Genomic DNA, 12,884 nt, shown 5'->3' with positions numbered 1-12,884 from the left:
AGCATCTGATACATGGTCCCTCGATCCCCTGAAACCTTCCAAGTGATGCCAACGCTACCGCGTTCCAGCTGCTTACAGAGGTGTAAAACAGACTGCAGGTAGAGCATCGGAATGTCATGCTTAAACTCGAATCATGCCACTTAGTGACTCCACAATCAGCACAAACACTCAGGGGGCACTGAGAGAAATCAGCATTCAAAGAACAAAACACACACTTCCATTGTCCTTTTGTCTCCTGGAGATTGCACTGCCGGTATGCGATAGCATTTGGCGCTGGGTCTGAGGCTGCTGCTTCCCAAAGACTACAAGTGGTGTGTGTATATGTGTTGGTGGGGGTAGTCCAAGATCTTAAAAAAAAAATAATAAACAAACAACAAAAATTAAAAAAAAAAACCCAACTGTGCCAACTCCAGCACTTCGCCTTTTCCAGAAGATAAATTATTTAGAATTTTTTTTTGCCAGTTCGAGTTATTTTCCCAATGCAGAGTCAAATGGCCTAGCAGCCCTGCCTCAAAAGAAACCAATGCAATTAAAGCCAACAGCTATGAACTGGCCCTGACAGCTTCCACCAACTTCATTTGATAAAGTGAGACGCAGACACACTCCGACAGACAGGCCCACACTTTATTCACTGCCAGACGCAGCGCCAATATGTAAGTATAGATTCAGCTATAGGCAGAGAAATCAGCCCAGCAGCTCATCGCTAAAACCAAATAGCCATATAAAAGCCGCCTAGCCCAACTGCCTTGTAAGGAATATCACCGACAGCTAGAGCTCCTATCCAGCAGGCTAATAAGAATAATTATAGCCAGGGCAGGCATTAATCAGCTTGGCAGATACAGGAATTCTGTTAACAAGGCTGAAATAAGTGCCAAGGAATCTCTGAAGACCACAGCACTTCAAAGGCTGTTAAGCTAGAGGGATTCACGCGTGTTTCTCCTGCGAGCCTTCCTCCTTATCCAGTGCCCTGTGGAGCAGCAAGCTTCCTTTCAGCCCATTCCTCTGAGCAGGCATGAGAACCTGGAAGGGCTGCAGACTGTCATATCTGAGAGGTGCGTGTTGACACCACTACTCCCTTCCGGATTGCACCTGGGCCCTGCACACCCCCAGATCCTATTTTTAATTACAGCTTTGTTTTCTAGCCATGATCATCCTTTCTTCATCTAAATTAATCTGCAGTATATGGGCATGGGGAACCAGTCAGCTGATCCTTAGCATAGATAGGATGGAGTCTGGCCATGATTTGAACATGCTATTTCACTATTCCGGGCACCTAGTTCCTCATCTGAAGGATGACAATAACTGAGCCTTTCCCAAGCTTTGAGGACTGACAGGATCTATCCGAGAGGGAGAGTTGCTGGTGCTCTGTGCCTCTCAGGTGGCAAAGTCCTCATAGAAGTCACCAGAAAAGAACACGGCTGGGGATGAGGCTCTTAAGTAACGGAATATACAGGCCCTGGCTTCATTCTCAAGTACCACCAAAAAAGGACTTGGTTTATCTTCTACCACGCATCCTCTATAATTGACAAAGGCTGCTTGGTGCCCTTCCAAATCCCAAATCCATCCTTCCGTTTTCTACAGTAGCTGGCAGATGGCTGCCAGGTTCCTCTGTGTTTTTCAGCTTCCCTTGCAGCTAGTGTGACATGGAACCAAACTGTCTCCGACGGAATATGCACAGAAATGATGTCACTTCCAAGCTTGGCCTATGAAGTCTCCATTATAATACCCGAGCTGTGTCTGTCCTTTGAGGGGCTGAAAAAGCAAGCATGAAAAGTAAGTGATCTTAAAAATCAGGAGCTAACGGGGTCACCAACCTGGGACCAGAGGAGCTTCAGGGAAACAAGGACCCACCCAAGCAAGCTTTCCCACGGAAGCACTCCCTGGCCAGTGATACAGGAAAAGAAAAACGAAAAAAAAAAAAAAGGAAGAAGAAAGTTCCTATTGTTTGAACCACTGTGCTAGAAGTATGTGTTAAGGCAGTTTAACCTGCCTAATTAGCATAATACTCTTTTACAGCAATTGAATTTGGAAATATGGGAAGTGATGCTTTTGTCACTTAAAAGCTATTTCAGTGGATTTGCATTTTTTTTTCAGATGGAGAGAATATATTAATCACTCTCCACAATCTCTAGGTCTCATGCTGCACACCAGTTAGGGGTTTAGCCTCCTCCTGTTGTGTTAATCTCACCCAGCAAACTTTTCATGGCGACTTACTTTCCACACAATGAAAAGAACACACCCATGTATAGGTGTTATAGGGCCTGTTATGAAGAGGATAGAAAGAGAGCAAGACCAATGGGATCCCTGCTGCTGGGGGATAATCAGGTGGGAATGTAAGACCCAGGAAGAGACATGACATTCAGTGTCATGGTCATGAGCCACTATGTGAAACACAGGCTGCCTGGCCAACCCCAGGGAACTAACAATTCACAATCCAGAGTGGACCACATTGCACGGAGAGTCAACAGCGCCTCCCCCGAAGTCAGCCCACCCACCCATCATCTCATCACGTGGAACTCTGGCGCCATTTCGAAAGGAGCAACACCCTTCACTCACCAACACCTTTACGCTTTTCCCCAGAGCCCACGATGCTCTTCTATTCTTTCAAAATTCTAATTACCCTCAAGGCTCAGCTCAAATGTCACTTCTTCCGCTAAAGCAACCCCAGTCCATGCCAAAATGAATACCCCCTCTGCGCTGCTTCTCCCCAGGGCTGGGCTGGTGTCAGGGGTTGCACTGTTTTTACCACCTGTCTACACAGCCAAGTCAAACACTCAATGAGGTGCTATACCCTGGTCATTTGCTGGGGACTCCCAGTACTCAACACACTGTCACAGAGTAGGCGCTTAAGAAATGGCAATATTGAATAAAGGGATGAAGGACACACACAGGCAAGGAGGTGAGACTAAGTGGTTCTGGCCTGACCCTGGTCGGTGGGCTTAGTGAGAAAGTTTTAAGGGGGAAGTGAGCTTCAGGGGCAAACAGAGATACACAGGGAAGAGGTGGGGGGCAGGAGGGCCAGAAGGCTCAGTAGATTCCATGACTATTAGCAAACAGGTGCTTAGAACGAAATAGCTAAAACAGAGAGCGCAGGGAACAAACACAGAGGCATCGCCTAGTTGCAAAATCACAAGAACTCAATGCACACAGGTGGGAGCCCCAAAATCATCCATCAGAAAATGGTGACCCTGGAAGGGAGCTGGAGGAAAATGTCGACATGAGGGGTCAGAAGTTTTCTTGGTGGGGAACCTCCAGGGCCTGGGCTAAGGTGGAAAAAGTAGGAAATGCGGACAAGTGGGGTGTGGGGCTTTCTTCGAAGGTGGACACAGCTTGAACTTGTGCTTGGCCAAAGTTACAAAACAAAGGGGCAGGGTACAGGTGTAGGTCACAGAACAGAGGGTCACCAGGCAGGAGCAGTGACAGAGGGCACTGACAGCAAGATTCCACTCTGGCAGCAGGACCTGAGGAAAGATGATCTTCCTTATCAACACACTCCATTTCCGGATTCAGCGTGTCTGGGGAATAATGGGTCAGACTGCAGCTGCACCCGGGGAGGTGACAAGGGGCAGAGTTTGCCAGCAGCAGCACATCAATGGTTCAGAGAACTGTTGGTGAATCTGCATTGGCTAGTGACTCCCAAAATTCCTTAGGGCTCATCAAGGTTGGACACATGACTATACCACCACGATTTCCCTAAGCTGTGCTCTGTGCGTGTGTGTGTGTGTGTGTGTGTGTGTGTGTGTGTGTTTGGTTGTGGTTTGTTTGTTTGTTGTTCATTTGGAATGAGGGATCCAGAGCCTGGCAAAGCTACACACGCACTTCCACAGAACTACAACCCCGACGCACTCAAAGGCATTCTTTTCTAAACTTCTACTTCGTGCTACCCTCTCAACTGGTTCCTGCACAGACTGCAAACTGACCGCTCTAGGGAAAGTCATTCACATAAACGGCAAAAGTGAGTGGCAGATGGGAGGGGTGTTCTGTGCAATCTGTGAGACCATAGGCCATGGCCCTGCTTGACCCAGACACATAAGCCCATTAAATGGTGTGGACCATCCCCAGCAATGTGCAACAAACACACAACTTCCATAAAGCCCCAGCAATGTGCAACTAATACGCAACTTACGAGGGCAGGCGCCTGGCAGGGGAAAATTAAAAGAGCTTGGTTCAGAAACCACAGAGGACCATGGGATGTTTTCTGCACATGGGCTGTGGCTGAAGAATTTGTGGCTAGATGAGTTCTTGGAGGGAGACATTTCCAGAAAACCCCTCGGAGGGAAAGTATCACACTAGCAGCTAGAAAGGCTGGTTTGCAGACAGCCAGACAGAACTCATGGAGGCTGGAACAGTAAAGTCCCAATGCCAGCAGGAAGGGAGTGGTAGAGGGAGGCCTCCGCTGGGACCCTCAGGCCACCAGAACTGCAGTGATTTAGCCTACACACAGCTGAGGCCTGGCTGGGATAGACAGCACACAACACGAGCCCTGCAAAAGACTGAGCTCTGTGTGTTCTGCAGGGGCTTGGAAGGGAACTTAGGGCTGAGTCTGGGAGTCTGTTTGTCCTCAATGACAGTGATCCTGATCACAGGGATCGAAGCACATAACCACACTTGGGGATCTGCCTTCTTGTACCATGGCAGGAGCTAAATAAATCCATCTCGTGGCTGGTTAAGATCACCCCGTGTGTATCTATCTACGTGAAGATGGTGTCTGTGTACGGAGTGAATGGAAAATGGAGAGGGGGGAAGCCCAGGAAAGATTCCTAGGGTGGGGGTAGGGACACTGGGCCAAACCACAGAAAGGCACTAAGGGTTTCCGGAGGGTAGAAGAGAAATGGGCAGTAACGAGGGAAGTAACAGGTAGAAAAGTTGGGGAAGCAGGGTTCTCGGGTCTTTGTGTATAAATCCGAGCCTAGCCAGCTTCAGGAAAAGCTGGAAGGAAACACTGAGGCAGATCTAGCCACAACTAAAATGACGGGGATGGTACACGATTGCCATTGTAACCGCTCTGGGTCACCCAGTGACCTTCGTGGAAGGAAGTTGGATTCTCTTCTCCCCTAGAAAAGCAACTCAGCGTGGGCTAACGAGTGCAGAGCGATCCGGACCGGCCGCGGCTATGGCGGGGCATAGCAAAAGCTCATATTTCCGCCCAGCCGTGCACGCGGGCCGGGGCCGCCCGCACCTTCCGGGGCCGGGAGTTCAAGGTGAGCCCGGTTCCCGGCGGCCAACAGGTAGAGAGCACTGTCGGGGAACCGGCCAGGGGCCACTCCCCCGGCACACGTGAGGGGTACCCGGCTCCGCCAGGCCGGGAGGCTCCGGGTACCCCGCGCGCGGGCCCAGGGGGATGTGCACCGGGCTCCGGGCGGCCGCACACCGTTCCCCGCCCGGCCGGCGGCCCCGCGCTCTGGAGCTGGGTCTCCCGGGAGCCGCCCCAGGCACCCCGAGTGCCCCGGGCCCGATGCTGCAGCCGCGCCCGCCCCCCACTAGGACCCCGCGCCCCGCCGAAGCCCACGCGCACTCACCCAGCGACAGGAGCGCCAGCAGCAGCGGCCTCGGCGCCGGGCGCCCCATGCTCGGCCGGCGGGAGCGACTCTCCACCTCCTCCTCCTTCCCCGCCGCCGCTCCTCCTCCTCCTCCTCCAGCTCCGGCTGCTCCAGAGTCGGCGGCTCCGCCGGGCCGCGCGCCTGCTCCGCTCTCCCTGCCGGCCGAGCGAGCCCAGCGCCGGCGCGGACGTGCGCACCTGGCTCGGCGCGGCCCTCCGCCTCCTCCCCTCCCGCCCTCCGGCAGTCGCCGGGCCCCGAAGCCGGCCCCGCTGATCCCAGGGCGCAGCCCCGACCGCCTCCCGAAAGCAAAAGGGAAGAGCCGTGGCGTCCGCCCGCCCGCGCCTCCCACCCGGCGCTGTGCCAGCAACAAACACAAACTTTCCCAAGCCCCTCCCCGCTCCAGGTAACGGAGGAGGTGGCCGGGGCCACCCGCTTAAAGGGGAGGAAACGCCCGAGACCACCCCAGCCTTCCCCTCGGGTCCCCACCCCTCGAGAAACTTTCCTCCGACCTTTAAAAGTTGGCCTGGAAGAAGTGTCTGGAAACCTCATCGCTTGGGCCCTCTCCCGGGACGTCCGGCATTCCTTCGCTGTGGAATCCCCACGAGTGTCTCGCAGCCAGCAACCCACATGTGTGTACACCCTCTGGTCCCCAGCTAAGCAGTGCCACCCGCCACCTGCTTAGCCCTTGCTAAAAATAATTACTCGGATAGGATTGAAAGGGCTTCAAAGGCAGCAAATTCCCACCCCCTGATGGTCCAGAGTCCTGATGTGCTGGGGAGGGTTGGCCAGGAACTCACAGCCAGCATGGGATCCACCAAGGCTCTGGCCTGACAGTCCACCACCCTGTAGTTGGGTGGGCCTGCCTTCCTCCTGGCCCGCCTCCCTCTCCAGGGTCCCTGTGGTATTAATTAGAACAACTTCCAACGAAGGTACCCATAAAAAAACGAAAAGAAAGCCCACACCATCCTATTATTAGCTGTTGCGCTTCAAATGGTATGTCTGCCACGTGAGACTATAGTCATTGCTTTAAGTGGACACGTCTGGGTTTCTATTAAAGACTCCTTTTCCTCCCACAATAGAGTTTTGTGCTTTGGATTTGAATACAAAAGACTCCACAGTGCTGGGGGAAAAAAATCAGTGTTCCTTGTTTAAAACTTCACAAGAATGATTCAGACACTCAAAAAGGCTCTCTGGTATCCAGTGAGACCCTCTTCAGGCCCTGGCCTTTCATTAATACATGCAAAACAAATCACAGATGTTCCTGGGGCAACTGCCCTCTGTGGTGCAGAACAGCCCCCATGTTCTGGTTTCCACAAGTGTTTCTCATTTCTGCTAACTGACATGTGACTAGCCAGGTGTGAAGCCTTCCAAAAGAGACTCTTAAAAATTTATTTGCAGCCAGGCACGGTGGCCTCCACTGCACTTTGGAGGTGGAGGTAGGATTCGTCCAAGGTCATTCTTGGCTTCAAACAGAGCTCAAGACTAGCATGGGCTTCATGAGACCCTAAATAAATAAATTCCTGGTGGTTCAACAATGTGAATTTGCTACTGCCACAGAGAGACAAGTTAAACAGAGTTAAAATGGTAACTTTGGTGTTAAGCGTATCTTACCTCGATACATTTTTTTCTTTTAATTTCAATCTTGCCACCAAGCCTTTCCCAGGGCTCCCCTACCTGCACCCCTGCCCGTCGCTCCTTTTCCCTCCGTGCCCCAACCTTTTCCTGAAATTTCTGAGGGAAGTTTCATTTTCTTTTGTTTCTCTCCATTCTACCAATCCTGAACACAAGCTTAATGTTAAGTTATGAAATCTGCTGGTACTACAGAGAAACGTAAGGCCTGGCTCCTCCGGAAGCTCGGATTTCAGCTCATCAATCTTCCTGCTTTCTTACCTCCCAGAGTGCTTAACGTCTGGGCCGCACATTTTGGCACTTGCTGAGAGTCAGTTCAGTACACTATACATCCCGCCTCCCCCTCTAATAACGCGGGGACCTAAGAGGCTGGTGCATTGTCATCGTGCACCCCCACGCTGCTGGAGAGAAGTCCCGTGGAAGAAACAAACAGAATCTGGCCCTTGGAAAGTCCTCCGAGCCCAGTCTGTGAGCTAGACCCCCCCGCACGGCTGCCGTGAGTCAGTTCCTACCCCTGGGGTGTTTATAGTGAGCCCTGTGACTTAGTGCGTGTGTCAGCAGGTGCAAAGTCCAGTCAGGACACACCCAAGGAGTGGTCAGCGCTGGAGAAGACTTAGGGACTTCACAAAAGGATGACTGTGCAGTGAGTCCTACAGACCAGGAGCTCGCTAGATGGGAGGTGCACCTATGCTATGAGATGGGGTCCTCTCCTCCCATCCCAGCACCCATGTGTTATTAAGCTAGTGTGCACTTTATAATCGCGATAATAACTGGTGAACAACTGAATTGGTAACTGGCCTGGTAAGGCAAGTGCGAAGGAGACGAAGTGGATAGCTGTCACCTGACCGACTGATTGGCAGCCAGTCAACTGTGGCATGAGAATCCACCGATGAGCCATTGAGTAGCAGAAAATAAGCACAAATTAATAACACCAGACACTTGATCCTATTACCACCCTTTGCGCTGACTACCAACAGAGACAATGTTTCCAACTAAGAAGCACGGCACCTGCCGCAGAGGCCCACAGTAGCTCCATTCATCTCTGTGGGATCTGATGATGCTTCCATTATGACAAGCGTTTATTTGCCAGACTGAGTAACTTTCTTCACAGGTAAACCTCTTGCCCCAGCCAGTGGCTCTGTTCGGTTCAAGTACAGGCTTGCCTGAAGCAACAAGATTCCTTTCTAGTAATCCTAATTAACCCTCCCCCACCCCTAGGGAGGATGAATCCCAGGTTGGCTTGCCCTGTGACAGTGACCCTCAAGGGCACCAACCACCCTTTATTAGGTCTTGATAAGAAATATCAGCCTGCAGCTGTGGCCCTTAAATGTCCACAAAAGTCTTCACATTCCTTTCTCTCAGATTTTTCCTTTTGGAATCTGGCAAACCAAACCAAACACCGCATCACTTACATTTCAGAAGGAAATGTTAAAAGGCTTTGAATAAATAAATTTGCTAATTCTCAAGATTCAATCAGATTTGATAAATTTACCTTTGTTACGGCCCAAAGCCCAAGCATGGTCTCTATCCAAATAGACCACCATGGCAGTGGGTCTTAGGGAAGGAGGTGCGTTCTATTGTAATGCTTTAGTCCACTAATTGTTTTCATTGTACACTTACTTCTGTGTCTGGAGATAGCTTCCCCATTGAAATGAAAGGATTACTAATCTAAGAGAAACGTAAGGATTGGAGACTTGCTCAGAGACACTTGTCCACGAGTTCATTCTCCAGGAATGGAGAGGTGGAAGTGGGAAGGAGGGAGGAAGGGAAGGAGGGAGAGAAAGGCGGAAGGAAACATAGAGGGTGATAGGAAGGAACAGCTGGTTTGTATCCAAGGCTACCCCTGCTGGCCAGCCTCTTGCCCTCACATCCAGCTGAAGCCAGGGAGATAATTCTCTCATCTCTATGGACAGGCTTTATTTACCCTGACTGCACACATAAGCATTAAGGGGTACAGGGCTGGGGAGAACAGGGTGTGCTTTTCCCTTTCCTTCACTGGTTCCCACTGACACCCCCACCCCACCTATACTCAGGGGTCTGCGTGGAACCTCAGTCCCAAGCACTAAGTCTTTATGACGCTATTTACAAACTTGACTACATCGATTGTAGGGTCATCGACTACAACACAGGATACCCACTAAAATCTGATTTTCAGGTAATTAAATTATAACTTTTTAATAGGAGTATACCAAAATAGTATACAAAGCGCACTTATACGTAAAAGTCATTCCTTGCTTATCAGAAACTCTAAAGCAGCTCAGCACCCCGTGTTTGTGTTTGCTGAGCCTGGCAACCCTCTTGCCCAGAGAAATCACCTTATATGGAAATGGGTCCCCCCTGAAGGGTTGGAGAAGACAGTGTGGCTCTCTGAGTAAGCTGTCTTCAGACTGTTTTGAAGTTTTGTGTTGGTCTGGGGTATTCCATAGAGTCTCTGGTAGAAAATTCCTAGAGAACCTGTCTAGTTTGGAAAGGCCAGAGTTAGCTCAAAGCTCCTCGGAGCTAACCTTTTTGGTGGCAGCCCTTCATCTGTAAAACACATTCATCCAAACGTTAAGTGCCTTCCTGGGAAGGGATCCATTAAGCAGTTTGCCACCTTACGAGGAGGAGTCACAGACCAGCTCACTTGAAGGATGTTCTCTCCTTAAAATGGGCAGTTCATCCGAGCCCAGCTTTCTCTAAAATTTCAGCCTTGGCTCTACTTATTCATTCTTTCCCCTAACAAAAGCAAGGACTGTCCTGCAGCTTTAGTTACATCTGTAGACGCTCGTCTGTAGATGCCACCGTTTAACTGGGAAAACAGAAGTCCTCTCTGCTTGCCACCTACCTGATGTCTACAGAAGGTAACCCATCAGTTGCTATTGGAGACCCAAGCCACATTTTCAGCTGGCATCTCTGAAAAGAAAAACTTTTTTTTTGTTGTTTTAATTATGTGTATGGAGTTGGGGATGGGGGGTAGTGTCCATGTGAGTACAAGTGCCCATGGAGTCTGGAGGTGTCAAATCCCCTTGAGCTGGAGTTGCAGGAAGTTGTGAACTGTCTCACGTGAGCTGGGAACCAAACCCGGGTCCTAGGCAAAAGTAGTACTCACTCTTAGGAACCAAATCATTTCCCTCTAGTCCTCTTTTTAAAAAATGAAATGTATGATTAGCATGCGCTTGTGTGTGTGTGTGTGTGTGTGTGTGTGTGTGTGTGTGTGTGTGTGTGTGTACCTACGGATGACGGTGCATATGGAAGCCAGAGGACAACTTGTAGGAGCAGGAGCAGTCTGGTCCATCATATGGGTCCCAAGGATGGCACTCTGGTTGTCAGGCTTGAGTGTGAGAGGCTCTACCCCCTGGGCCATCTCCACGACTCTCGTCTTCACACTTTGACTATCTTGTAATTCAGCATCCCTCTCAGGCCAGCCAATCCCTGCCTTGCAGGGCACATTTTGCTGCTTTGTCTGCCTTGGAGGGTCTATAAGAGTGGATATTTTGCTAGCAGTAATTTCATGGACACTTAGGGAATGATTTCTCACCCCAACAATGGCCACATCCATACCTTCTTCTACAGAGCTTGTGAAGCCTGAGGTAGAACGCAGTGACCTTCTGGGGTACTCTGCCCATTGGAACACTGGAGGTCAACTTCTGAGCCATAGCCAGCTGTCTGTCCTTCACCAGGTGATGTCAGGTTTGCCCTGGCTGGGAAGATTGATTGGCAGAACAAATGATTTTATGGCTAACCCACAACCGAAGAATAGCCAACGTCCAGAAGGTGACTTCAAACTTACTGTCTCTCAATATTTTTTAAAAACAGCTCAGCAGAGAAAAGCAATATTTATGGAAGATTACTTGAAGAAAATGCAGCCTGTACATTGTAGAATCCCTAAGATCGTCCCCTGAGCTATGAATTAAAGAGACTGTCAGTGTGAGCTTAGTACTCGGATACATCACATCGGCACCCCCATAAAGTTGTCTTTACAGATTGCTCTTTGTCACCACGCCATCAGCCCTTATTGAAGGATGTCCTAAGAAAGAGCCCCGAGCACTTTGTCACTGTGTTGTGCACAGGACAGGTTTACAGGGGCCCTCTGTCACGCCAGGCAGCAGCCTCTCTACCTGCAACAATGCAGAAACTGTATTCTTGCCTCTGCGTTCTGCTGCTTTTCTGCTAGGACCTGGCTTCTGTTCACCTCCTGGACTCTGTCATTATGTGCCTGTTGGCGTTTGCCTTTCCACAGTATGCAGAATGCTTATGGTGAGAGCGGTGACTCCCCGCTACCCCACAGACCGAACCCCTGTGGGTCCTCCCTTCTGGGTCCTCCTCGCCTCCCCACCCTTTCTTCCCCTCCCCCCATTTTACTCCAGTTTCCTTGTGTACGCACTGTTTTAGCTCTGCTCCTTATTGTAAAATTCAGTCCGCAGCTCCTGCCCTTCAAAAGACATTTTAAATCAGAACTCCCCACTTGCAGACGACATGCAATGAGGTAATCATCTCAATGAGCTCCGCTTGGCTGGGAAGGGCTGCCGCAAGATGAGGCCCATGTGCTGAGGAAGGCACTGGGACCCACGGAGGGCTACCAAGTTCTGGACAAAGAGCATCGTTTCCAGGAGTCAGCCGGCAGTGGCTGTGTCTCCTCTAACCTAGGAGTGTGCACAGTTATCTATCCGCTAGGAATGAGTAAATATTAGGAGGTTTGCTTTCTCTAAGCACACAGTGATTAAGGGGACGGAGTGGCCTGAGTGTTTAGGCCAATGGGTGGCAAGCTAGTCCAATTTCACACTGCTCACTGCACAGAATCAGAAAGGTCTGACTGGTGTGGAGCTGCCCAGACCTCCCTCCTGCTCCCCGCTGTCTCCCTCATCATCCCCAGCCTTGACAATGCCTCACACCCTCTTCACAGGGCCCAGTAAAGCTCCAGAGGCTGATTTGGTTGTGTCCGTCCCTTAAGAGATGATCTCAGAAATCAGCAATGAGGTGTCAAGGAAAGCCGGGCAGGGTGCCAGAGAGCCAAGGGGGTGTGCTATGGATGTATGCTCTGCTGTGACTCCGTCATTGTGGAAAGGGGCCCTTGGAGTGTCCTTTGCAGACTTTGACTCTCTGGTCCCCACTCTTTGCTTCTGAGGTAAGCTCTCAGTGGCGCTAACTCTCCTTCCTCAAGGGTCAGCATCCTCCTGGGCTCAGCATCCAGAAGTTGTCTGTCCCCCTCCCACCGAGATGGTAGAGGAGACTGTGTCCAACACTTCTGGCACCGTGCCCAGCACAGAGTAGGTCTGCTCAGTAGATGCTTCAGGTCCTGCTCAGAGTTCTGCTTTCATCATTTATATAGACCAGAGTGCTACATGGGTGGAAAAAAAGCCACCCGAAACCACTCAACTTGCCCAACTGAGGCTCAGAGAACTTAAGCAACTTATCCGAAATTACACAGCACCTTAAAGTAATCGTGGAATATTAAAATGAGTCCACAAAGCAAGCCAAAGGCAGATCAGGGAGGCAACTGAAGCTGCAGTATGCTTTGTGAACACTTCAAATGGACGGTTTGGCCACCTCTCTGCTGAATTTCCAGCAGGAAATTGCTTGAAATAAATGAACTTGGAAGGTTCCTGAGCTCTGATCAAGGAGATGCGCAATATGAGGGAGGCTTTCCCTCCTGGAGAAAGATATTCACCCTCTCTAAGTGTGGCGGTTTAAATAAGCATGGCTCCCATAGGCTTGTATATTTGAGTGTTTAGTCTT

At 50.4% G+C, this 12,884-nt stretch overlaps 1 protein-coding gene across 1 annotated transcript in view; it reads right to left on the bottom strand.

Annotated features, from left to right (window-relative positions):
- Positions 1-5,732, bottom strand: part of Ptgfrn (prostaglandin F2 receptor inhibitor) — a 72,050-nt gene extending 66,318 nt beyond the window's left edge. Inside the window, exon 1 of the mRNA XM_085677921.2 lies at positions 5,520-5,732. Within this exon, the coding sequence (XP_085534047.1) occupies positions 5,520-5,568 (49 nt within the window). The 5' untranslated portion in view covers positions 5,569-5,732. The remainder of the gene's footprint in view (positions 1-5,519) is intronic.
- Positions 5,733-12,884: the final 7,152 nt, after the last annotated feature.

The sequence above is a fragment of the Myodes glareolus genome, chromosome 17, assembly GCF_982192425.1.
Source record: "Myodes glareolus chromosome 17, mMyoGla1.1, whole genome shotgun sequence".
Lineage (NCBI taxonomy): Eukaryota > Metazoa > Chordata > Mammalia > Rodentia > Cricetidae > Myodes > Myodes glareolus.
This window is presented reverse-complemented; position numbering and strand designations above follow the sequence as displayed.